Here is a 27,471-nt window from a genome sequence, read left to right as displayed (position 1 = left end):
GTTTCTCCAGATTTCACTGGATGTATTGGTTTTAGCCAACAGCTGTGCCATGTAATGGCATGAAGTGCAGTACACGACTTCTGTATCCCTCTGTAAGTTGTCTTAGGGGAAAGCGCCATACCTGCTGCTCTGCTAGAAAATGATTACAGGACATGAAACATTTATTTGCGGTAAAGTCTCCCTCTCGTGATACGATGCCAGGGTGCCAAGTGACGAGGGTTGCTCCAACCCTGAGGAGGGCCTTGAGAAACAGCTGTTGCAATACAAACTGTGGCCACCATCAATCTGACTCAAACCGGTGTCAGATCCCTGTGTCTGTCATTTAGATGACCCGCAGTAGCATAAATTATCGGCTGTGTTGCAGGAATCTCATGTTCGCGGTTGCTTCCCAAGGTGTGTATCCAGGAGGAAAGAGTGGGAGTTCCTCTGGAGTTGAGCACTCGGTATTGCATCTTCAGCTCCCCATGACACAGCAGCAAATCAGCTAAGGCCAAAGGCAGAAGCGAGGCTCTCCCGGCTCCCTCAAGGAAGGGGCGGGTGGCTTTATGAAACGGGGCGCGAGGCCCAGCCAGGGTGCATAAACGGGGTGCGACACCCGGCGAGGAGGGCTGCTACGCAGTGCTAGCCACGGCAGGCTGGCACGTACGGCCAGCCCAGATGTGTAAGTCCAGCCTAGACGTGTAAATGCAGCCCAGATGTGCAAGTCCAGCCTAGACGTGTAAGTCCAGCCTAGACGTGTACTTAAGTCCTGCCTGTACAAGCCCCCATGCAACCCAGGGAAGAGGGAAAGCCTGCCGGCCCGCGGCGTGTCCCTGCTCCCGGCCGCCCCCGCCCTCCCGGCTGCGGGGGGAGCCGGAGGGGATCCGCGGGGCAGAGCCGGCGCCGCGGCGGGGGCAGCGATGCCCCTCTCCTGGGGGGGGGGCTCCGCCGCCGGCTCCCGGGGGCCGGGGGTGGGGAGAGGCCGGGGACGGGCCGGGAGGCGGCGGGCCGGGAGAGAGGAGTAAAGCGGGAAGGGAGGGGAGGGAAGGGGGTAACGCGAGGAGAAGGGGAGGGGACAGCCGGGAGGGAGGGAGGGAGAGAGGGAGGGGGGGGCAGAGGAGATAATAAAGCCGGGCAGGAGGGGGAGACGGGCGAGCGGAGCCGGGGAGAGCCGGGAGGGCGAGGACGGGGCGGAGGTCGTGCGCGGGGGCGGAGGGGGAGCCGTGCCCGGCGGCGCGATGCTGCCCGGCGGGCGGCGGCGGCACTGAGCGGGCGGAGCGGGGGTCCGCCATGGGCTGCGGGGGCAGCAGGGCCGACGCTATCGAGCCCCGCTACTACGAGAGCTGGACGCGGGAGACCGAGTCCACCTGGCTGACCAACACCGACTCCGAGAGCCCGCCGCAGGAGGGCGGCAGCGCCGAGGCCGGCGGGCGGGAGCAGGGCGGCCCGCGCCCCGGTGAGTGGGGGCCCCGCCGCGGGTGGGCACGGCCGGACGGCGGGGGAGGGGGCAAGGCTGTAACAGCCGTGCGTGTGTTTGTAGATACACAGGGAGTGTATATAGGTGTGCCTAGCCACCTATCTGTCCGCTTTGCCTGTTTCTCCGAGAACGTCTTTTTCTACACCCCCCCCCCCCCCCCCAAAACAAACCCCAACACGTAGACGCCAAAGTCTGCGCTTAAAAATCCCGTGGGCTCGCCCCGGCGGCACGGTGCGCTGAGAGCATCCGCCGCTGCCTGCCGGCCCCGCAGCTCCCGGGCAGCGCGCCGAGACCGGCCGTCCGCGCCCCGGGCTTGTCTCTGGAAGAGCTTGTTCAGGAGCGAGAGACCTTCTCGCGGCCGTGCTTGGTTGTGGGAGAGAGCGTGTAAATGCCGTCAACGATGTAGTAACGTCACCAGCAGGGAAGAGGACTTGGTCTTTGAGGCTCTTGCTGGGGAATACGTGGCTTTTTCTGCAGAACAAGTCGTTTAGGAAATAGGTTTAAAATAAGGAAGAGGCGGTGGTATGGCAGCCTTCTTCCACGCTGCCTCCAGTTAGGATGATACACAGAAAAGAAAACTGATCGGATGGTGGGCTGCACAGGAGCTGACCTACGAGTTTGAATTTCCCAGTTCAGTTCTTGTCAGTGTGGTAGGTTCTCAGTTGTGCGCCTCAGGTATTTCAGTAGGGACAGAGATGGGAAAGGGAATGAGAAGCTCTGATCTGGTGTGGGGTTTAAAATGTTTTCGGAATTATTATGTATTGCAGCGGTGCTTAGAAATCTCAGTCTGGGTCTGGAAATTCATCGTGCTCGGTGTTGTACAAACACAACATGAAAATGGTCGCCGTCCCAGAAAGATTATAATTTGCATATAATGAAGTAAATGCCTATAGGCAGCTTCAGAGGAAAAGAAGTAGCTTTGCAGACTTTTATAGCGAGCTACAAAGCACCAGGAAGAAATCATGAAAGTGTAGGAGTGAAAATCTAGAAAGGTGAGCATCACAGGCCAACTGGAATAGGGAGATGATGACTGTGCTGACCGAAACACGACAGGGAGGGAGCAGTCATAAAGGGTCTATGTTGTACTCCTGAAGGCTAAAGAAAGACTTTGTAGTAATCACATGTGAAATTATGAGAATTTGAAGGTGAGTCGGTATACGAAATGCTGTATTAAAGAAGATTATGTAAGGAATTTAAAGAGGTTCAAGGCAACACTGGCTGCTAAGCTTGAATGACAGCTGACAGTCTCGTCTCCAGCAATGAAGGCTAAACACAGCGAGTGTTACCTCTGTACCCACGCTTAGCATTATCTTAGCCATGTTTACTTTGAGTTGGTGCCTAAACATCATAAACAGAAGCCAGGTAGTCCAAGATCTGATATTGAATAGGAGATGATAAAGAGGTAGATCAGTTAGTATTCTTCCTAGAAACATGCGATAATTCAATTTGTGTTTACAGATGAGAATACCAGAGATAAGGAGAAGAGGACAACACTCAAGTCCAATAGAGACTGATTAGGGTAAGAGAAATTCTTTACAAGAAAGCCTTGCAGAAGAGATTAGAGAGGAGGGGAATGAGGAGAGGACAGACTAGTACAAGGAACAAAGGAAGGACTGGCAGGACTTCAGGAAGGGCGAGATTCGCCCTTCAACACAGCCGTGGTGGCAGCAGTTTAAGGAACCTGAGGAATGCACACTGGTCCCGATTAGTGCCTTGAAAGTCAGGAAGTACTTCACTGAGAGCTGTTGCAGGGTAAGGCTTGAGGTAGGAAAGGAAAGGAATAAGGAGAGGTACTCCAGGGGCTAGAAACAGCACGTTCAGTGAATTTATGGATGAAAGGGAGAGGAAGCAGCAACTGGAGGGGCAAATGAGGTCAAGTATGGGTTTAAGACCTGAAGAGGAAAACATGCCTTTACTGTGAGAATTGAAAACTACCTAAGAGTGAGAGACAAAAGGGAATAGTAAGGGAGGGGATAACAGCAGGATGGGGGAGATGAGGAGATGGTACGTGACACTGGCGTAAGTGGAGGTAGGAAATTTCTGTAACTGGGATGTAGAAAGGGAGAAGGCAGCCAGGGAAGGGGGGACCAGCCAAAGGCAGCTGGGGAGAAGAGGATGAAGTTGTTCTTTGTCGTTTTTCGCTTGGAATAAATTGGTGAAATTCTGTGAAGAGAGAGAATTGGAGGCAGGGTGAAGGAAAGATTTCAGGAAAAAGCCAAAAGCATTAAAAGGAAAGAGGGGTAAATCACTCAGGGATGAAAGAATGTATGGTATACAGGATCAGCAAGCATATCAGTGAGGAAAGGGTTAGTAACTACTGTGTATTGACCTTAGTAATCTCATCCCACCCCAAAATTTCATTATATCCTTCTCTTTCTGTCAGCCAGTGTATTTAGCTTTCTGTGTCTGCTCTCATTGGAACTATATGTATTTGTGTAGCCAAATGTTTGTATCTTTACTAAAGCATTTTGAAAGCTAAAATATTACTAAATTAAAAAGGAAGTCATGAGGTTTTTTAATTTTCCCGTCGCTTTTCCTTTCTTCCTATTTCAGCTGACCCTTCCTTAGAATATTTGCTCACTTCCCTACTTGATTTTTTACATCCATTTTAATAATGCATATTGCAATCTCCCTATTTTTTACAGGAAGACATATAGGACAATATCCGTTGTTACAATATAGCTAAAATAAGACAGACAACTTTTCCTAGGTTCACGACAAGTCACTGAGAGCCACAAATATAGGTGGTAGCAACTTGTTGCAAGTACACTGCTGAGGCTTTGACAATGATGAACAGGGTAAATAATTGATACGGGTGAAGAAGGGTAGAAAAGTAATAACTTCATGAAGCATTGCAGGTGGTGAAATTGAAAGACAACTTCTAGAAGATAAGCGTACGTACTGTTCATAGGGCGAGTGGCTTACATGAGGGAGGAAAAACCAAAAGACTCACAGAGAGCCCATACAATAGAGCAGTTTCTCTTAAGAACATCCATTGCTATGTGAGCAAAGAACTTTTCACAGGATTGAGCTACTGCGTAGGCTATAGCTGGGGAAAATAATAGACTACATTTCTGCTTAGTAACCGTTCCTTGATCCTTGCAACCCTTTGCACAAATTGCCTTCTCTTTAGAGGGTCTGATTCAGCTAAGTGGAAGTGTTAGCACAAGTAATGACTTTCTGGGGAAGTAAGAATCTGCAGGAGCAGGCGAGTCCCCAGGGCAGTCACCATGGGTTACAAGCGAACTGCAAGGAAAGGGCTGAACTAACAAAAACTGCACAAAACCTGTCAAGTATTTTGGAACACATTTGCATAGCCTGCTGTGTTACATTGGGATACCTTGCTGATATATGTGTATATATGTGTAGGCTAGTAACTTAAGATGCATAATTTCCCACCAGAAACCACTACTGTAAAAGTGCTTTATAAACCCGTTCAATATTGACTATAACAAAATTTTTGTTTGTTTGTTTTAAAGCAGGCTTTAAGCCATCTGATTTCTATTTCTTTCCATTTTTCAGTGACTGAAAAATTAGCTGCTGTATTCAATTATTTTTTCTTTATTATAGTTGAAAGTGCCTCAGAGTGGATAAAGCAGCGTGTTGCCTCGTGGTCAGAGACCTTACAAACATGGTTTACTTCATGGGCTGCAAACGCCTTAGGACAGGATCTCTCCTTACTGTTTTCCAACAGCGACCAGCACACTAGGACCCCAGTCTTGGCTGGAGATTGTTACTGAAATGCAAATAAAAATAATTAATTTTTAAATGATGTAGCAACCAAATAAAAAAGAATTCTCTTGTATCAGAACTGAAAAGCGGCATATTGATTGCTTCAGGGCTCACTTGTTCAGTCCCTCAACTACTAAAACATTTGTTTATTTTTTATCATTACCTGACTCACAGTATCAGCTAAGCCTTTAAAAACAGACAAGTGTTTTTTATTCTTTGTACCTTGCACTGTTTCTATAGTAAAGATGTTTTTCCTGAAGCATATTAAAGAAAAAAATTATCCACGTTTCACACACACTCACCTGATGCACTTGGGAGAAAAACTTCCTCATGGTATCAGCAAACGTACCTGCAGTCAGTGGTCTGCCGGGAATGAAATCTGCGATTTAGGATCAGTTCATCCCCTAGTGAAGACATTTGCAAAATAGCTACGAAATGGGAGTAGAATCGAGTCCTTTGTAAAATAAATAATGAAAATCAGAGGAATACAGGAGAAGTTTTATCACGCTCTAGCAATCTGGCTGGCTAACAGTTTGTCTTGCATAGTTGCCTGTAATATAGTTGTGCATTTATGAATATTTCTTGCTCTTTTTTCTGGGGTTAAATGGCTGGCTTATGCTGCTGCTCTACTATTTTCTGATCGCTGACAGCTGTGGGAAGTTTTATAGACCAGGTTCATCTTTGCTGCTAGGCTCTGGTCAAGACTCAGCATGCAGAATACGGGGTTTCAGAGGTAACCTTTCACAGAGAAGTTTTTGAAAATCAATTTTCCATCCTTTACAGTAGGAGGACTGGAAGCAGCCGCAGCCGACAAGCAGGGCTGTGCGAGCGCCAGTTGCCATAACAACAGGGACTGGAGCTGGCTGGGACCACAGCTGCAGTCATCTGCTCTTTCATTTACCAGGTATACATAAAGTTAAAAGCTTAACAAAAATGAATAAGCAAGCATCAGGTTGTAAATTAAGAACTTGGTGCAGCAGATGGTTTCTCGTAAATCGGGCTGCAGAGAAGTGTTTAATAAAAAATCTATTTTAGGTGAAGAGCCAAAGAGGGATCACTTTTGCTAGCGCATAATAAGGGTGTATCAGGATCTCTTTGTGGTCTTATGCCCATTTACTACTGTTCTTTTATTAAAGGGTTGGTTCAAAATCTGGTATGTTTAAGAAACAATTATAGCAGTGATTCTGACATGATATTTTCAGGAGATAACCTCGTTATCGTTCAGAATTACAGTAACAGTGAATAAATACAGCCTCTTCCTGGACTGTAGACATATTACAGTAATTCCCTATTCCGCCTTAGTCCAGACCTTGGATATAATGATGTATTGGGTTTGCATGGCAAGATTTTGGTAGCAGGGGGGGTTACAGGGGTAACTTCTGTGAGAAGCTGCCAGCAGCTTCCCCCATGTCCGACAGAGCCAATGCCAGCCGGCTCCAAGATGGACCTGCCGCCGGCCAAGGCCGAGCCCATCAGCATCAGTGGTAGTGCCTCTGGGAGAACGTATTTAAGAAGCGGGGAAAAAAGCCTGCACACCTGCAGCTGGAGAAAGGAGTGAGCACATGTGAGGGAAACAACCCCGCAGACCCCCAGGTCAGTGAAGAAGGAGGGGCAGGTGGTGCTCCAGGCGCTGGAGCAGAGATTCCCCTGCAGCCCGTGGAGAAGACCATGGTGAGGCAAGCTGTCCCCCTGCAGCCCAGGGAGGTCCACGGCGGAGCAGATATCCACCTGCAGCCCACGGAGGACCCCATGCCAGAGCAAGTGGGTGCCCCCAAAGATGGCCATGACTCCATGGGAAAGCCTGTGCTGGAGCAGCCTGTGACTGAAGAGCGGCCCGTGGAAGGGCCCCGCTCTGGAGCAGTCTGTTCCTGAAGGACTGCAGCCCGTGGAAGGGACCCACGCTGGAGCAGTTTGTGAAGAACTGCAGCCCATGGGAAGGACTCACGTTGGAGAAGTTCATGGAGGACTGTCTCCCGTGGGAGGGACCCCACATTGGAGCAGGGGAAGAGTGTGATGAGTCTTGCGCCTGAGGAGGAAGGAGCGGCAGAGACAACGTGTGATGAACTGACCCCAAACCCCATTCCCCGTCCCCCTGCGCCACTGCGGGGGAGGAGGTAGAGAAATTGGGAGTGAAGTTGAGCCCGGGAAGAAGGGAGGGGTGGGGGAAGGTGTTTTTTTAAGATTTGGTTTTATTTCTCATTATCCTACTCTGATTTTGATTGGCAATAAATTCAATTAATTTTCCCCAAGTCGAGTCTGTTTTGCCCATGACGGTAATTGGTGAGTGATCTCTCCCTGTCCTTATCTCGACTCTTGAGCCTTTCATTATATTTTCTCTCCCCTGTCCAGCTGAGGAGGGGAGTGATAGAGTGGCTTTGGTGGGCACCTGGCATCCAGCCAGGGTCAACCCACCACAAATTATATGGTATTTGCTAAAGGATCCCATTTTAATATTGTTTCTGGATTTTAATTATATGATCTCTGCCATTTCAGTTGTCACTAGCCTCTGTATGGAGGGCAGTACTGAGGAAACCTTTCTAAACCACCCAAAAAGAGAAGAAAAGAAAAAATAGCAAGTGGGATATTTCATACAGTAGGGAGAAAAGGCTTTTGCATCTAGTTTTTACCATCTAGCTTTCAGAAGCAGCCTTCTTATGTGTATCCTCTACTTTGTACACCTACTTCTTCTGTGTTAACATTTACGTGGCTGGGTAACAGACTTCTTAAATGCGGAAAGTGCCTCTGTAGAGTGGGTTTGTGTAGGTGCTTCCATCTGCACAAGAAGAAGATTGGGTTGAAAGCCCTCTGAAAATCACTTTCTTAAAAGCATGATTTGGTAGGGCTGTTCTTCAAAGGGTTTCTTTCCGAGTGGCACCTAGTTTTATGTCATACCTCACGACACCTCTGGAAGACCACATAAATAGCAAACCTTGCTGTCAGTACTGGAAGTACAAACTCAGTACCAAACGTGGAGGTAAACCAAAGCAATGGTAAAGCCCGGAGCCCCTGCCGCTGCAGAGGAGTTGACCATTCCCATATGCTTTAGGGACTTCAGTCAACCTTTTCACAGCACATCTGCAGGAGAAGGGTGGGAATTGTTGCGGGATGGAAGGGAAATAACACTGATGCACCACCCAGCTGTATGCCTCCCTCACAAATGGAAAAATAATCATTTTTGCCAGTAAAAAATGTCTTTTCTGCAAGGGTTTGAGCAGGAAACCTGAGTGATGGGTTTTGTCAATGACAGGTCCTGCCTGCACGATGCTCGGAAGGAAATTGCTCTGCAAAATTCCTCTTCTTTTTTTTTTTCCCCCTTTATATCCTGATTCAGGACATTTAAAAATTCTTTTTTCTTTTCCTTAGGAATGAATTTATACTTTCTGGCCAGTTCTAATCCTGTATTTTCCAGTTTAGGAATGAATAGTTCAAAACTAACACTTAAAAATGGAATTAGCTTTAAATGAAGACTCCTGCCAGTCTCGAAGTAGAGGTGTAATGTATTTCATACAGGATACTCAGTTCAGAGTGCAGTTTACCTTATTGCCCATAGATTAAAATTTTCAAAATTTCCACATTGAGCACATACTGCAGTAGTCCAGCATTTAAGTGACAGAAATCTGTCTTTTCTATACCTGTAGTCAGGGATAGAAATATATTTTTTAACAGAAATAGAACTGATACTGCTAGTCCCAGTTTTTTTTCTCAGGTATTCCTGCAGTTTAAAAATGAAATAAATTGATTACCGTTAAAAAAATCTAAGATTCAGAGTTGGGTTTTATCTTAAATCAAAATACAGTAATAGTTAAGACTCAGAAACTGAATGATTGAAGCCGTGAGTTTATTGTAAGGCTTTTTATTTGACTTGCATAAAGCAGCACTCTTTTCTAGGTTATGCCTACAATATTTTGAAAGCTGTGTGATTGCGTGCGTTTCTCAGCAGTGGCCTTGCATGAAAAACGTGGCTTGGTCCTTTACTGTACGCAAATAAATAACATGTTCCTATCCCAATTTTATTACGTGATGAGTACATGCATAATTACTTCCTTAGACTGTCGCACTGCCTTTTCTCTTCTGTTTAGGAAAAACACAGGCTAAAAGTAAAACAAATGGGTAGGTGGGGGAGTGATGTTTTACCAATTACCATGGGCAGCTGTAGGCTGCGAGGTAGGATTTTCCATTTTAAGGTTTTCCTGAACCCACTATTGTTTCTGCATTGCTGTTTGCTTGACTGAGCCTTAAATTTTAAGCAGCTGATGAAAAAGAAGTAACGTGGAGCTTCTCATTCCTCCTGGAAGACCATGGATTCAGGCTAGCTACTGAAGAGCAAAATAATCAGCCAATCCTCTAGTGATACAAAAGAAGTGATGCACAGTACAATTGCTCACCACCCGCTGACCGATGCCCAGCCTATCCCTGAGCCGTGGTGCCCTCAGCCAACTCCCCCCAGTTTATATACTGGGTGTGACATCATATGGTATGGAATATCCCTTTGGCCAGTTTGGGTCAGCTGTCCTGGCTGTGTTCCCTCCCAACTTCTTGTGCCCCTCCAGCCCCCACTGGCAGGGCAGTATGAGAAGCTGAAAAGTCCGTGACTTAGTATAAACACTGCTTAGCAACAACTAAAACATCAGTGTGTTATCAACATTATTGTCATCCTAAAGCCAAAACACAGCACTATACCAGCTACAAAGAAGAAAATTAACTTTATTCCAGCCGAAACCAGGAGAACACTAAATGTGAGTGATAACTTTTTCACATGCATACAAGTATCTTAAGGCAAAGCATTTTATGATCACAGTCATACCATGAACCAGTTAAGTCATCAGTAGCCTTTCATATATTCATAGCCTGTAAGGCTGGAAATGTCACCTGGTCATACAGCCCACTGGTCTTCCCTGAATTAATTCCTGTATGGAGCATACATTTGGGACATTCAGACTTAATTTAGAGCTTTCCAGTGGCTGACATTTTGCTTAAGCCTTTGTAAATTAGGCCAGTACCTAATAAGTCATTGTCAAAATACATGTCTAATGTCTTACCTGGAACCTTTAGCTTCAATTTCCAGCTGCTGAACCATGGTAAGCAAAACTGAAGAGTCATTTCAGCTCAGGTTTCATGTACATTTAGATGCTTTTCATAAGGATTTCTGTTTAGTCTGCCTAAACATTTTGCTGCTCCTCATTATGATTAATTGAAATGTTATTATCTACTCATCTTAAAATTCCATGCGTGATTAGCTAGGTAATGAGAATGATAATACTACTTTCCATTTCTGTGTTGGAAATTAGTCTAAAACATAATGAGTGATGTTTCGTTACCACATCCTGAAGGAGAAGGAAAGACCATGTGAATGTCTACAAATCTAAGCCACTGTTCAGAACCTGTCTTCAAACAGGGTGGGTACAGTTGTGGGAAGGATGGTTGAGAGAGGGCCAGCAGTCTGCTGCTTGTTTTCCACTTTGCACAGTGCTTGCCTGCAATGGGAACTTCTTTCTTTGTATTTTAAGGAAAGGCTAAGACAGGAACTGAGCCAAAAGCAAGCACCTTTGGAAAACAGGCTGACTTGACTTAGTTTGGAGAGTCGTGATGTTAGGTATTGTGCATGGAGGGTATAATTTTTAAGGTGAATTTTTCACATAGCCTGTGTCTTTGCATGTGGAGAAGCAGATGCCTGCACTGCTTATCCTTCTAAAATGCAGCATTATGGAAAGCACTTCAGAGGTTTTCTATTTCTCTGTTAGTTTTTCACTTTGGAGGAATGAGTGATCTGTTTCTGGCACATCATGTGGCAGTGGTAAGTTGCTTAATCCATTCTGTCTTGTGATTTTCTCAGGAATAAAATGTACTCAACCTTTAGTGTCTTCCAAAATATTGCCAATTCTTATTCCACAATATAGTGAAAATTCAGTTCTTCTTTCCTGTTCCAGTTATTAAAATTTGTATCTTCATCCATCAAACTCTGTTGTCTTTCTGCCATTAAGTCCTCCCCTAGCCCCCTGATTACAATTCTTTCAGGTTTACCTTTCCTATCTTCCCTTCACGGTCAGACCAATTCCCCCTTATTCTGCTTCTGGAGTCTATTTTCCATGTAGTATCCTTTGTCTTGAGCTTAGAAATGATCACACATTGTTAAAGAGTGTTGCAGTGTGCTTTTTCTATTCGGAATAAATATAAATTTTATATTCACCTTTCATTTCATAGATGTGGTTGCAACAGTGTTAAGTTTGTTTACAGGATAGGTATACCATGATTCTGTATCATAATTTGAAATCAAAATATACCAATATGCAAAGGTTTAGCATCTGCCTGTACCTGGGAAATTAGGCCATGTAAGGGATATTAAAGTTTGCAGCTCTAATGCTGCCTTTTTTTTGTATTCTACTTGTCTGCTAGAATCCTTGAATACTGTCTAGCAGAAATCTTCATATTATAGTGATAAATCTCATCAGACTTGCAGAGCTATTTATCATATGCTTATTTATGCATGTGCATGTTAAATTCCAGTTTTAAAAACTTTTAGAAATTCCTTTTATCTAACAAAGAGGAGCCTCTTGCCTCATTTCAAAACAGCAATGGTAAAAGAAGTTTTGAAATACAGAAATCTATAGGACTCTTCTTTGTTTTATGCTCAGAAATGAAGTGGAAGGAAATAGGAAAATAAGCAAACCTGCCAGCCAAAACTGTCACAAGGCATAGTGCTTTGTGTCCCAGTTTTGCCAGGACTCCAGTGTGCATATAGTCATTTAAAAGCGTTACATATATTCATTGTGAGCCAGTTCTTTTAGTACTGGACATTTAAAACCATAATCTTAGAGAAGAACATAATTCCACAGGGCTCCCGAACGTGACAAAACCATGGCCAGATGAGGATCTCGTAGTCTGATTTGTCTTCTGCTCTTGGCTATTATCTGAGCCCCACCATTTTGCGTAAATAGAGAATTTCCTCTTATTTATCAACTACTTCCCTTAGCGCTGAAAGTAAAGCAGATACCTTCCAAACAGGGAACGAAGAGGCTGTTTGTGCTGTAGGGCAAGCTGAGTTCAAATAAGCATCCCCTGGAAGCCGGGAGGAAGGCACACAGCTCCCTCCCGCTTCCCCGCGCCTGCTGCGTGCCAGGGCACGGCTCAGCCCTGCCTGGCTGGGGTCGGCTCGGGGGGGCCCGCAGAGCCTGGAGGGCTTCGTGGGAGGAGGACAGGTCTCCTTCCCCTGCCTTTTCCCCAGCCTGTGGGGGAACCGTTTCGATGGCACCTCTGAGGAGAGACTCCACAGAATTCCGATGGCCTGTACAGAGCGTGGAGAAGATGCAAATACATTGTTTTGTTTTGCTTCACTGTCTAAAATTCATATCGTATTAGAGTTCAGATAAATCATACTGGGTTCTCTGAACATCTAGGCGGCACGTTTATTGCGTTACTGCATTTGCCAATTCTATAAATACAAAACTTTTTTCTGATGACGTTTTCTTGCTGCAGCGGGTCCTCCCCTTGCAGATCTTCTGGATCCTTCGTCCTGGCTTACAAACCCACTCTCTGCTATGTGTGAAAGTTTCCAAATTCGTTCTTGTTAGGGAAAAAAGCTATTTCAGATTTCCTGAGCATCTGGCCTCATCCCTGAGGCTACTGCTTTGGAGGAAATGACTTAAACCTGACTTCTCTCACAACCTCCACTCCATTAATTTTCCCTAGGATCTGTGCTATGTGTTATTTCTGCAGCAGAAGTCCATACCAGCACTCAGGCCTGCAGACACATAGCTTTCCCAAACATGAATAGCTTCAAATCAGGAAAACAGGTATATGAAACAGGAGTTTCGGTGCTCTCTATACTTACTATCACTCTGTAGCATTAAAAGCAAGAAACTCAGTGATGGTAACAAATACATATTTCCACTGGAAGCAACTGCATGTTGTGATCAACGCTGTTCGTTCATCTTTACTGTGAGATTTCTCAGAGTCCATTTTTACAGTGCAGCATCTTATTATGCAGGTATTTTCTGAAACAGCATCTTATGCATTATTCATGAGATAACAGCCATGATAAATAAAAAAGGGTGTTGCTGAACCAGAAAATTGAACCTTGCTGGTTTGTTTGTAGTCAATTCCAAAGATAAAAATTTAGCATACTAATCAACAGCTACCCACTTTAAACAAATAAGTGCTTGTTTTTCAGTAGCAGAGCATGTGACAGCACAGGGTCCACAGTACTGGGTCAGATCTATAGCGTGTTTGGGTCAGAATTCATGTCCAATTTGGGTCACTACCTGCTGCTTTAAAATCAGGTAGGACAATATTGTGACAAGTACATGTGGAATAATTTTCTCCACAAAGGTCTGATCCTTTTGGCTGAGATTAATTTCGCCTCCATACCTCAAGGCTTCATAGCCCTTCCAAATTTCTTGACAGTATTAGCTATTGCAGCACTGCTGCTTTTTGTTAGTCACAGAAATTTTCAGTTCATCTTACTAAGTTATTGCTCTTTTGGTGAGGTCTATGCAAAGAGATCCAGGCAGACCTACCTTTATGCTGTCTGTGGTTTGCAAAGTTTCCTGTAGTCCTGATAACTAAGGGCTATCCCTAAATGTTGCTATATGGTTCCTTCTCCCATTCCTGATCATTAGCAAATATATATTAGCTTTCTAATACATAGATAAGGTCTAGCAAAAAGCCTTGAGGAAGTCATACCTTTATCTTTTGTCATGCACAAAACTGACTCCCCTAGTTCTCTTTTTTCCCTCTGTGCCAGCTATCAATCCATGACACTATTTTGCTTTTTACTCCAGTTTTCCTTTCACAATCTGAATTAATTAGGTCATTTCCCCCCCTCTTCACACCATCTTTATTTCCATACTAAAATCTGGTTAGAAGGAGTTAAATATTAAGAGTAAAAATTTCCTCTCCTCTTTATGAGATACTCTCATAAAGGATCATTTGAATTCTTAAGTGTAACCAGGCTGTATGAAGAACTACAGCAGCATCTATGCATTGATTATCCTTGGTTTTGTTATCACTAGTGTTGTCATTATAATAGAAGAAATCAGAAATACAGGTCTAATGTCTAAAATTGCCATTCCATGTTTTACATTTTCTTTGACTTCTCTGTGATTAACATCCTATTTACTAAAACAATCTTTTAAAAGCTTTCTTAGACTGCTCCCTCCCCATTTAAATGTGGGGTTTTTTTAAAGTTATAAAATATGATTTAAGCATGCTTTATTTTGAATGGACATAAGCTTGCAAATCTGTGAGTGATTTTTCAGACTACAATTTTAAGTATCTATCTCCTAAATTACAAAATACTTGAAGGATGCTGCTGTCTGGGAATTTCTGAAAACTCATTCAAAATTCAAAAATTATTAGGATTGTAGACAAAAGAACACATGCTAGCACATACTAAGAGGTCTCATAGAACATGGTGGGAGATGGGACTTAGTGACTCTTGCTCTTAGAGAAGTGAGGTACAGCCTGCCAGGCAGATAAGTGAGGCAGAGAGGGAGATGTTGAGAGAGAGAAGTTAGGGCATAAGTATGTTAGAGCCAGCAGAGAAAAAAGGGCATCACAGAGTACTGTGAATGCATTGGTGAATTTCTGTCAGATTTCCACGTGGCATTTAGGGAATGAAAGATGCCTTTGAACAGTACAAACAGTTTACTGCCTACAATTCTGTTATGAAGAAAACTTCTGTTCATTAGAAAATGGTACCTCGGATTAATACATGACTTAATAGTCTGAAACACAAAGAATCATGATGATAATAACTATGGTTAATTGATAAAGACAATTTTAGACAATTAAGGTAACAGAAGCATTGATGTGTTCAGAGTCTTCCTTCTAAAAACTCATTTTGATGTTTGCTTGGACACACTGAATTTTTCATTACATTTACAGCAGAGAGAGTAGGAGGCTATGCCAGAAAGACTGGAAAAACTTGGTGACTTACTAGCAGTCTGAATATTCAACATTAGGGTAGACTATTAATTATGAGTAGCAGCAGTTCTTGGAGAGTTAATTTTATTTATACTGTTAATATAAGCTACATAAAAATACCAGTGCCTTTGTTTTTGTGTAGTGACAATTGTCATGTTCTATTCTCTGTCCTCTTCCGGGAGTTTATACTACCTTTAATATGCCTGTTGTTCTCCACATAGGATACATCTTTCAGACAGATTTGTCCTGTCTTGCTGGTCTTCATACTTACATTGAGAGGCCTCTGATTTTAGGTAGCTTTCTGTTCATTACATAGTAATATAATAGTAAAACTGTTCTTAAATGCCCTTCTTTTAAATTGTGGAACAGCTGAAACATACCCAGATATCCTAAGGACCGATTTTTAGTTTTGATTGGTAAAATTCAGTAACTGGAATTGATTTTTGTCCATGTCAAATTTTCCCAAACTTTCATATTTTGGGAAGCTTGAACAAAAGGCAGTACTTTAATGCCAGCATTTTAATGGGGAAAAGAAAAAAAAACCAAAAACCTTGGGCAAATTTGTTTTTTCAAAAACCATTCAAATTGTGCATGTGAAAATACACACATTTTTTGATTATTGATCTGCCGTCTCTGATTATTTGAACTGCCATCATTTGGTGTAAATCATCAGATTTTTTAGTGAAAGAGGTTTTAGGAAGAAAGCTCCTTTGTACCAGTCAGTTATATCACATCTTACTCTGGGTCTGCAACACTGTTTTTGCTGTAACACAACCGGAATCTTTGGTGAATCCGGGCTAAATGGACAAAATAAATGTATGTCCCCTGACGTCGGAGTAGTTGGAAGCAATGTGAATATGCCTCCAAAGGATTTAGATAGCTCAGCGAGGCAACTCAGTGAGAAGGATGAGTGTAGCTGGATGAGTGGGGTTTGGTTTGGTTTTGTTTTATTGGATAGCACACCAACCTAAGCTGCTTTCTGCTGCTTGTTTCGATTCTTGTGCTACCTCCCAAGTTGTGCCAGTCCGACTGCTTACGTCATTGGGTGATGAATAAAGTCTAGGGATAGATTTCAGTTTAAAATAACCCTTTTTTTCCCTCATGCTGCTGAAAAAAGCATTTGTCTGTCACAGTAGAGGCGGACACGACAAACATCAGATTGTGCCAAAATGGCTACTTTCTTGTTCTAACAAGGCTTTTTATAATCTTCTTCAGAGTATGTGTTCATATATGATTGGTTTAGTTAGTAACTAACAATTCATGATTGGGTAACAGTTTTGCTGCGGATTCGTCAAGACGGTTCTTCTTATCATTTTCTTGCTCGGGACTTTCCAGACTCTCAAGGATACACCACGAGCTGCTCAAGGTCACGCTGCTCATGCACCGTCAGGCATTCGGCAGATTCGCTGCATTCCCCGACTTTCATCAAACTGCAGCCTACAGGATTTCTATTGGCCTGGTAAGAAAGGCAAGAGTTAGCTTACCCGTGCAGCCTAGCAAGCCAGTGAAAAGGGAGATGACAGTAAGCATTGCCATGGGGGGGGCAAATTCTTTTAAGCACATTTCATGCTGGAAAGATAGACTTGGATTTGTGAGCAATGGGGCTGCTGCTTGGGTATTCTCCCTGCATCCATTGAGAGAGAACTCATGTATGTTCTTTATAAATAAACCTGATTACATGCAATGAAATACCTGCCTCTTGTCATCCATTTCTCCCCATAATGGGACCAGCCTGGCAGTCCCCCAAACCCTGACGAACCATTCCTGAGGGAAGGGTCACCATCACATTGGTGGGGCTTTGATAATCACCCAGAAACTCAGGTTTTGGGAATGGAGCCATAAGCATATTCTAGGCTTGCCAGTTCATTTGAAAATAAAATACGTGTATTTGACAGAGCATTGTGATGGGATCTGCTGTTTTCCCTGGCCTGAGGAGGCCCACAGACTTTTGGCAGGGGTTGTCCTGGCAGAGAACATGAGAATGAAAACAACATTACTGAACCCGTTTGTTTAAATTTCTACTGAAGCTCTACAGTGAAAGACCTACGAGGTTATTTACCAAACCCATGCTGTGAGGATGATATAAATATCTCGACAGTTAGCTTGGTTTAAACGGCACTGAGGCAAGACCCTGGGTGTTGCCATCCTGCTAGCTTGCAAATTCCAGACTGTACAGAAGAAGAAAGTTTAACTCTTCCATTTTGTGTACTGTGGCAAACCCTAAATAGCAATGCAAAAATATTTGCTATTTTAAAAGCAACCATGTGTTCCTAATCTTTGTAAATGTAATTTCTGTTTTGCAATCAGCATTTTGTGTAATATATCTAGTCTATAAAATAGGTGTCACTTTATGACTTGCCAACAAATCTCATGCTTTTACTTCCACTGCTCATGCATTCTCACTGTAGTTTCTGCTCAGTGCTCATACATAAAGGGCAAGTCACCGAAGTCTTTAAACTGTTGCCTACTCTATAAATCATCTATTTGCCAATGAAACAGAACTCTAAAATAGATTCTTAACTTCAGAATAGCAAACATATTTCAGAATAAAATAAAAAAGGTTTTTGCACTGCTTTTTGCACTAGTATTGGTGACAACTAAGTCACCCATATAAAAATATAGTAGAGTGATAGTGGAAGGCTCAGATGCTGGTACCTGGTTCATTTCTGACAACTATTGCAAAGAAAGTCTCAACCCTGCAATGCAGGATGCAACAAGGATGCTCACGCTGCAAACTAACAGAGGACAAACAATGAACCAGGTATACCATTTTCAGGACTGACATTTTCCATCAGCCTCCAGAAATGGATTGATGTAAGAAAAATTGTTCTGCGTGAGACCAAAAGATGCAATGCAATCTGATAAATGAACAATTGTGCTTAATAACAAAGTGGCTTTTCAGCTGACAGCTGTTTCACCAGACAATTTAGTTAGAGGCCAGATGGCCAAAGGGACACCTGGTGGAAAGTAATTTAGTAGGATGACTCCACAGAAGGAAAAACTCATAATTCGTATATGTTTGAAACATCCAAGATTCAATTAATGGAATTAGTATGTAATGCCTAGAGCATTTTGCCTGTTCAAAGCTGTGCTCAAGCTTGTTCTCACAGCTCCAGCACAAGGTGAAGCAGTAGACTACGGCGTGACTGCTGGCTTAGAGCTTTGACTCACACGTGGCTAATTGCCTCTCCATCTCCCTTCCTGACAACTGATTTTGTCTATGATATCAGTCTATGCCACTTACTGTTCTGTACCAAGTAATTTTAATGCCTCTCAGCTGGCACTGTGGAGTGGTAGGAAAAGATAAGACCTAAAACACTAGTAGGTGTGGACTTTTGGGAGATGCAGGAGAGATGAGGTTTACTCTTGTCTTATGGGAAGTTGCCTATAGATTTAGATGGGAGAACAACATTAGTTTTTATATCTAGCAGAAAAGGCATCTTCCAAAGACTGAAGTTTGGGGTTTTTTTTAAATAAACTATAATATAATATTTTCAAGTTTCAACTCAAAATCTTTTCTATCAAAAAGTAAATGACTTAGCTTTATTAGTTACCACCACTACAAGTTAAACTGTCTTTGGAAAACTCTAACACCATCTTCTGACTGCTCAGGGAAATGCAGTGACTAGTTTCTATTTAGACTTCTTAAATCTTACACAGCTTTAGATATTTTCAGTATAAAGTCTTTGAATATTTGGTTGAAGCCTTATTGATTTCAGTCATTGCCTTTGCTAGCTGCTACTGATGTTGCTTTCTACTGATAAAGCAGCTTTTCTTACAGATTTCTGGGAGAGAATTCAGGGCTTTGCTTCCTTTTTAATACCCTTAATACTGTGCTTGAATTCCCACCTGATTCATGGCAGAAGGTTTTGATGACACAATGTACACTTCAAGTAGCAATGAATTGTCATTGGTTTTCCTCATACTTATTTTTCACTTAGTATCTGTGACTCCTTGCTTCTTCTTTCCGTTTTGACACCTGCATTGCCAGTTAGTAAATCTGCCTTTTTTTTCTATTTGAACATAAAGCTTGTTATAAATGAGCTTTGCCAAAAATAAAATTGAAAGCTACAGTCATGCATCCCACTTGCTCTTTGTATTTGGATTTCAGACCCAGTGTTGCAACCAGATGTTTAGTTCTCTGCACTCACCATAAATGACAACTGGTTATTGTTAATGCAATAAGATGAGAAAATTCTTTTAGGCTGGCCAATATCATATTGTACAACACATGCCTTATCCACACAGCTAGAGCAGAAAGCAAATTAATCATTTATTTGATTACTGATAGTCAAACCAGTATGAAATATATTTTTCCTGAATTTCTTTCCTCAACTTCTGATGAAAAAAAATGTTCAAGGCCATGAACAGAGCAATCGGTCCATCCATCTTGGTCTCATCTGTCATGCTCACATCTAACCCCTTCATTTCCCAGAACTGAAACAGATTTAAGGAGAGCCTCTCTAGGTCCTTAGTTAAACCCTCGGTCATGCAAGCAGCTGTGAGTGTGGAGAAGCCAATGGAGATGTGCAGGTGACCAAAAGGCTACTGATATGCTGCACTCATTAACCACTTCTCCATGTTTTCTGAGCCAGTGTTTCACAGGGCAGTGGACTATAGGAGAAAAGCCAAATAATGGAAAGTGTGAAGATAAAGGTGACAAAAGGACGTAGACTGCTCTCACTGTAGTACCATACCGCACCTTCCATGACTTGTGCTATCACAAAAATGTGAAATAGAGGGAAGCCAGAGCCAGTTATAAACTGCTCCTCAGTATTAATCGCACAGTTTCATGTGTCCCTGCTAGGTCTTCTGGAGGATGGGAAATCAGCTCAGACAGGTGCAACTACAGCATCAGCTGCAGCTGGAACACTGAACGCCGAGAAGAGGCACAACTGTGGTCCTCAGTGTGCAAACCCCATGGTCCCGGGCACGGGAGCTCCGACGCAGAGACAGAACAGCTGCAGGACAGCAGAGGTAAGAGTATAATTAGGCTCCCTGACACTCAGCACTAGCTTCAACCAGGTCGAACTTATTTTAGTGACAATCTTCCACGCTGCAGTCAAACTGTATTTAATGCCTGGGGATAAGAGAAAATGGCTGCACCGCAGCCATGGCATGACTAAGCCTAGCACCTCTGACAATGCCTCATGCCTGAACGGCCACAAAATTGATGTTTTATTTGGCGATCAGAGTAACATACGCACTTGTTACAGCAACCCCCCCCCCTCCCCCACTTGCTTTTTTCCAGCTCAGTCCAGCTGTGGCATGTATTGTGCAAACTGTTTAGATTAATTATCTGAAAGGGAATGGATTTTTCCTTAATTGCTGTTTTGCTTAAATTGCGTGCGCTGCACGAACCCTGGTTCATTCAAGGCTGGATGTGAAGCCTGACAAAGTCAATGGGAGTCTTTGCAATAAATTCAGCAGGCTTTGGATCAGATCTTCCCCCCATTCTCTCCCTCGCTCATATGTTGTATACGCTGTAGAAGGATGATCCTGTGTAACAGTAATGTATGAACACGCAAGGCTTTGGGGCTAGACCAAAGCACAAACTTCTCCTGTGCTAGCTGCCTACCTGCCTGTCTCACGTATTTCCACCTGTTGTCCTGTTTCTGTAGCAGCTGCTGAGCTGCTGCAGATTAAAGTAATCCAAAACCTATGGTTGGTTTACTGCTTCCTCGATTTCTCAGATGGGAAGACCTCTCAGCACGGCATGTGGTGGAACTGCTACACCCATCCCATAAGGAGCTGTTCCCTCTTGGGAATCATATCCTTGAGAGAGGGAAATTTAAACCCAGGGGGACTGAGCAAATAAAAAAGGGAATTTGGATTCAATTCACCTTGCATTTGCTAACAAACACCACATTGGTACATGCGTGTTTATTTTATGCCTTTGCTATATTATCTTCTGTGCTGCTATAGTACAGAAACATTCCCCGGTGACATGGATCCTGCTGTATCTTTCCACAAGATACTGCAGCTCCAGATGTATAGGGCCACATTCTACAGCAACGTGACATCTAGAGCCATGGGTATGCTGTAAATGAAAAACATAAATGCCTGTCATAGGCCCTAGCCCACAGAGAAAAATGAACTGGTCAGGTTGGATATGGTTGAACAGAACTAACATAATTATTAATCCAATTTGAAAAAGACTTGGCCACACTTAAGAATTATAATGTATGTTGGAGAAAATTGTTTGTCTAACTTTGTAAGCGACTGAAAAATTACTTCTGTATTAGACTTACTAGGAAGTATGGGCAAATTCCCACAACATGTTAATAATGTGAGTGTTGACTGTAATGGGACTACTCAGTGAAGTGTGGGTTCCTGACCTGGGGCCCTATGGCTTTGAATGTATCCTCCGGCGTTTTTCTAGTTAAGATAAATTCAGTAATATGTATCTGTACTGTTGCAAGCCAGTGCAAAGAAAATTTCTGATGATAAGTAGGGCATTTACGTTATTCTACGCATCTAATGCAGGTGTCTAAGAAAGGAAGGTAAGTTGTCTAGACTTCTTATAGTCAAAAAAGAAATGTATTTTCCTACAGCAGAAGTGTAGTATCTAAGTTAGGCTCCAGCTCTGGTTTGCCATTCTGAATTTCTGTTTCTCCACTGCCTGTTTAGGGAAGTGTAAGATGAGCAGGTTTCCAATTTGGACACCTAAAGTATAGGTGCCTAGAGTTGAGAATGTGGCTATCCCCCCAACTCAAAATGTGCCCATTTTATTCATCTGAATATTCACATTGACTACATTTTTTCTTTTATCTCTACATGCTGTAGAATAGAATGTGATGCAGCACATGGTGCTCTCAGGAGACTTGGGTTCTGCCACTTGTCTGCGGGGTAGTAGGGGGTAAATTGCTTTACCTCGCTGTTTCTCATTTTCTCAGGCATCAAGCTCTAAAGCTTCCTACTGCCTTACCCCTACCATCGGTTATGTGACAGGGTACAGTTTGTGGTGTTGAAAGGGAAAGGGTTTGACACGGGCTGCATCTGGGAAATTTTAGTATCCTCTTATGAGGGTAATGTTAACACAACTTGGAAGTAAAAGATGCTGATGATGAAAGGAGTCCTAATACCAGTGAAGGCAACAGAATGATTAGGCACCCCAAAAGCAAAGGTGGTATCCAGATTATGTCACTGACTGACAATAACCTGGCTGGATTTTCAGGATATGTGTAGTCTTTGGAGAGTCCTTGTGTGAACAGGAGCATGGGGGGAGTGGATAGCAAAGGAGCAGGTGTATTCAGGCTGCAGAAATGTGAAGTAACACACAGCGGCAAATAAACACCAGGGTTTGCTCTCAGGTAAATTTGTACCTTCCACTGATGTCAGTGGAAGTTTACCAGACATTATTCCACCTGGCATTGTTGCCATATAAATGATGCTTAATTTACCTGGCATTCTTGACACTTACAAATTGTCTCATGAAACATTGGAAATGCAATACCGAAACCCACCTAACTCAGCTGCTCTGTGTCTCTTTCAGCCTGGTTCTGAGTGTCCTTTGCTAGACCTATCCAGTTTACTGCGCAGTATAGTGCGTTGCTTATGGCAACAAGCAGACAGACTAGGAGATGGAGAAGAATAAATTTAAATTAGGGATGCACTTGCATGCCTCAGACAGACTGACTTTTTTGAATATTTGGAAATAATCTGATGAAGCTCTGAAGGGTATATTTTGTACTTGGGTCTTATATGCAGGCAGAACTAAGTTATTCTGAAACTATATTTTCACTTAAGAAACATAAAATAAAGTGGAGAAAATTCTGTCTCAGGCTAGTCACGCTCAACTCCCAGTGACATCAAAAGGAACCTCTAATTTCCACTTCTGGACTGAAACCAGATTTATTTGCTCTGCTTTTAGAATACACATGTGCAGAGATGATAATTACAGCCAAGAGGGTTGATCCAAAGTCTACTGACATCCACAGCCCTAATAGCAGTTATAAAAGCTTGCATCCATGCTGAATGAGAACATTGCTCCACATCACAGTACTGTGTGAAGAATGCTGGAGGCATTCTGTTTATTAAGTAGAACTGTTTTCATAAATTAGGAGGTAATCATCAATGACTCTTTGTGCTGTCAGTGTGGAACTCACTGTACTGTTTAAAACTTTCACAGAGTAAATGGGACGCACAGAAAATGTCCACAAAAGAAGTCACCATTAATGTTACAAAAAACATCAGACAAAGTGACAGAAGGAAAACAAAGAATTGCGTCAATTAACGAAGGAAAGCGCAGGTGAGGATGGACCTGAAAATGCTCCGCTGTGCTTTAAATGTCCTCAGTCGCTGAAGATATGAAGATCTCCAGATGTTCCATGTTGAATACAGCAGGCAGCTGCTGCTGAGTGCCTTCAGAAACATGTCCTGTAGAAACCAGCTGCAGACACTGTAGGATGTTTAGATGTCATTTGTCTAAAGCAGTGGCACTGCGCAGACATACGCCAAAATTCATGCCATTTGGTTTTACTAAGTCCTATATTATCTCCTTGTGTATGTCCTATTCTGCATTGCTATTAGGATGAGGCCGGATGATGAGGGGTACATTTCTTCTCGATTTAAAACAGGAAATGAACAAATTAATCTGCATTTTCAGTCATAAGGGGTTTCGAGTGTGTACATTCAAACCCCCGGAATTCATTTAAAGTGCTCACTTTCATAAAACTCAAACCCAGAGATCTCAGAAAGAGACACATAGGTGGCTTCCATTAAATCTCTTTTAAACTATATTTGACAGTTTTATATAGTTCAGTCATATAGTAGCCTTTTTACATATTAACCTTTTAATTACTTAGTTTTAATTTATTTTCTGTATTGACAGAATTTGAGTCTTAAAAACAGTAACTCTCATATTGATCAGCCTTACTTGAAGTTCCTAGTCTTAGCTGGCAGGTAGGGTTCTGGCTATTTGGTTATTTTATACATGCCCCTCTAATTATGTTGAGGCCCAGACTGACCTGGAAAAAATGATCACTAACATTACATGAAAATAACCATGATTCTTAAAACAGTATTCCAATGACAGCTCCAAAAATGAACTTTATTTGATCAGTTATAGTTGATTTGCTGTGCAGGGCTTATTTAATTTAATTGTAAACATCCTGTATCATAGTACTCCACTTTTATCATAAATTTACAGCTAAAAGGAATAGTAAGTGTTCGGCGTAGTAAAGACCAGGAATTAATTCAACATATTGCTTCTTAATATAGAAGTATTAATATATATTCTCTGTGACTTTGTCCGTTTATGAAGATAAAAGAGGTAAATTCATTTGCCTCCCCCATCAGACATATATGAGTATCCTTAGAGGGCCATTTAAAATAACTAGTCAAAAGGTGTTCATAACAGACAGATGGCATTGGGAATAAAATCCATGTATGAACTGTAAGAAGTCCTTTTTACACATAGGCAAATAAGTATAAATAGAATTGTGGGACTGAATCCTAATTTATTCCATATTAGGATTGTTTTAATAACTTGCTGCTGGGTATGTGAGTATTTAATACGTTCCTTGGAGTACAAGTCTATGCAATAGGGAATTGTTTATTAATTATTCCAACACAAAGGCAAACTTAAATCCAGAGTTAGTGCAACCTTTTTGCATACAATAGCATATATATAAGAAATATTTATTTTTACATGTCCTAAAAAGGGGCAAAGAACTTGTCCTTAGCTTTCTGCAGGTCAGTGTGTTATCTGGTAAGTGATCTTGTGCTGCACATTTATGTAGAACAACTAAAGAATATTGAAAATAGTGTTGTACAGGTAAGACAACAGCAGTCTGCATATGTCCTTCCAAGCTGTGGCTCTCTGCTAACTTGCTGACAACATTATAGGAGAGGAAGGGACTTGACTCACTCTAACAATAAACAGTGGCTGTAGCAGCTCAGCAATATTAATTTAGAAATGGATAACCATTGTTGGTGGCCGTGTACTGACCTAATTGAAAGCACGCTTTCAGGATTCTGCATTATTAGTGTAGAGCAGAAGATGAACCATTTCAGATCTGTGCCAGACTTGTAACCCACTTCTGTTTCGAAGGATTTACTGAAAGAGAGAGTGCCGTATACACCCGTATTACACAGGAAAGCTGTGGAAAGTGATTAATGATGGTGGTGTGTGAAAGGGTAGAGGCGATTTTGAAGGAAGGCAAAAGGGAAGGTTCATTGTGTAAGAAGCTGTTCCACAGATAGTTGCCTTGGGTGGATACCATGTTAGGGTGAGCAGATGCAAGAACAGAGGAGTCCTGGCAGTGAGATTATTTACTAGCTAAGAGATTATTTTGTAATGATGTGCTGACCAGATGCATCTGATGGCTTGGGTCATGCAACAGAAGCAAGCCTGCAATGCTGCATAGCGCATCCGTATGAGAAACAGTCCTAGCTGCGTGTCCAGCAGTCGGCAGGGAGGCAGCTTTTGAGTCTCGTGTTCAGAGCATGAGATGTGATAAGATGGCTAGCAGGAGATGGGCTTGGTACATAATTATCTGGGCAACACAACAGACCTTGCTTATGTTGACCACATCCACCATCAGGGTGGCAGTTGTGGAGTGGTGAAGGCTGACTGCCCTGGATGACCCCTCTGTCTGCTCATGATAACTTTCCTGAGCTACATCAAGATCCCATAAACCTGTTTATATCCTGAAAGTTAACTTTAGGGCATTCAAAGACTGGATCCAACTTCTGTGGTACAAACGATGTCTAGTTACAAGCAACTTTATAAAATCTTCTCATGTAACACATTACTGTTCTTATTCATTAAGTGGTAACTGAAAAGAAATTACATTATGTCTTAGGTGGCTTCTTAGTTCTTGATGCATAAGCTTCCAATGACCTTAATAAAACTAAGACCATGTTGTGGAGATGTGGATCGTGCCTCTGTACATAGATATGGTTATATTTATGTTTTCTTTACTTTCCTTCTCCTAGAGACAACCACCAGTAGAAACAACCAGTTTCTTCATAAAATAATATACCACTCTGTATAATTAAGGGTGACAGAATATAGTCTGTACTGCTTAAGGCAATTTAAAGTCCTAAAAATAGATTTGTGTGCTGGTTTTAGTGGAAGAAGCAAGCTCAAAGAATCATCTGGACATCTTCACTCCAGGTGGCCTTCCTAGGCGTGAAGAGTCTTATTTACAGGGTCTGTTCTTCGAGTAGCATCTTTCAAATATAAAGAGCTCAAATACATGAAATAAAATAACTGTGTTAGAAGACATAGACTTTTAGGTAAAGGACCTGCGGACATCTCTGTCTTCTTATATGACAGGATTTTTGAAATGTAATTTTCCCCCAAAAGATGTTATGCCACTTAATTTTTTCAATGTCCCTTGGCTGCACACAAGGATTTCTACAGTTACACTGAAACAACACGCTTTCTGCTGGAATGATTTGCCAACATGTGGTGAGTTTTAGTGATTTACCTGCGTTCAGGTTTTAAACAGAAACAAACTTACTTTGTCATATTTCCATAATGCCAATACAATGTATAGATAGGATTTTCCTCCAAATTTCCATAATGCCAATACAATGTATAGATAGGATTTTCCTCCAATGCGCATATACATGTAAAATACATTTTCTTCCACTATGTGAGAAATGGAATCACTCAAAAGAAAGTGGACATTGGGTAAAGAAGAGAATTTACAGTTACCCATAGATATCATTAGGCAAATTCATCTTCTCAAAGACTCAGTGCAATCTTATCTTTCAGTATTCCTTCATCTTGTCCCTTATGCTTCCTTAATGTATTTCATCATTTCACCATTCTGTAGGGCATGGACTGGAAGACACACAATTTTACTATGTGACAGAAATGATCTTGTACTGAAAAAATAGGAAAGTATAATTATTGTGTAAGCAATATATGAGTACTGGGTTAAACATGCATTCTTGTTAGCTAAATGACTGAGATCGCATACAAAACAGAAAACAGATATTTTTTATCTTCCTATTATGTTCATATACATATATATTCATATGTGCATGTCTCTGCGTGAGTACATTGTAATGTCTTTAGTGTGTACTTCTGTTCTGCAGTTCAGGCATGGTTTTTTGCAAACATTTTACTTGTGTTTTTAATTCTGACACCCAAGTATAAAATGATCTAATGTTTGAACGGAAATCTGTTTTACATGCCTTATGAAAAGAATGAGCTATATAATTTGTGCACAGAAATGGTGTTTGAAAAAGCAGGCTTCATTTTATTTGGAAATAGTGAATTATCTATCTAAATTCAAACTAGACTAACAGGAGCATTTTTGTACTCTCATTTTATCTGCAAATTATTGAAGATTGACCTTGAACTTGAAAATGAAAATAAAGAAAATTTTTAAAGTGACTGTTTA

The 27,471-nt window shown here is 42.1% G+C and overlaps 1 protein-coding gene across 1 annotated transcript; it reads left to right on the top strand.

The window, feature by feature from the left end:
- The first annotated feature begins 1,199 nt into the window (after nt 1-1,199).
- On the top strand, nt 1,200-27,464 carry BAALC (BAALC binder of MAP3K1 and KLF4). Its single transcript, XM_030012736.1, has 3 exons — nt 1,200-1,435; nt 19,917-20,086; nt 23,241-27,464. Exons 1-3 carry the CDS (start codon nt 1,270-1,272, stop codon nt 23,343-23,345), a joined length of 441 nt encoding a protein of 146 aa, XP_029868596.1. The 5' UTR covers nt 1,200-1,269; the 3' UTR covers nt 23,346-27,464.
- Nucleotides 27,465-27,471: the final 7 nt, after the last annotated feature.

This window comes from Aquila chrysaetos, chromosome 4 (genome assembly GCF_900496995.4).
Source record: "Aquila chrysaetos chrysaetos chromosome 4, bAquChr1.4, whole genome shotgun sequence".
Lineage (NCBI taxonomy): Eukaryota > Metazoa > Chordata > Aves > Accipitriformes > Accipitridae > Aquila > Aquila chrysaetos.
The sequence above is the reverse complement of the archived record's forward strand: the minus strand, read 5'-3'. Positions and strand labels throughout refer to the sequence as shown.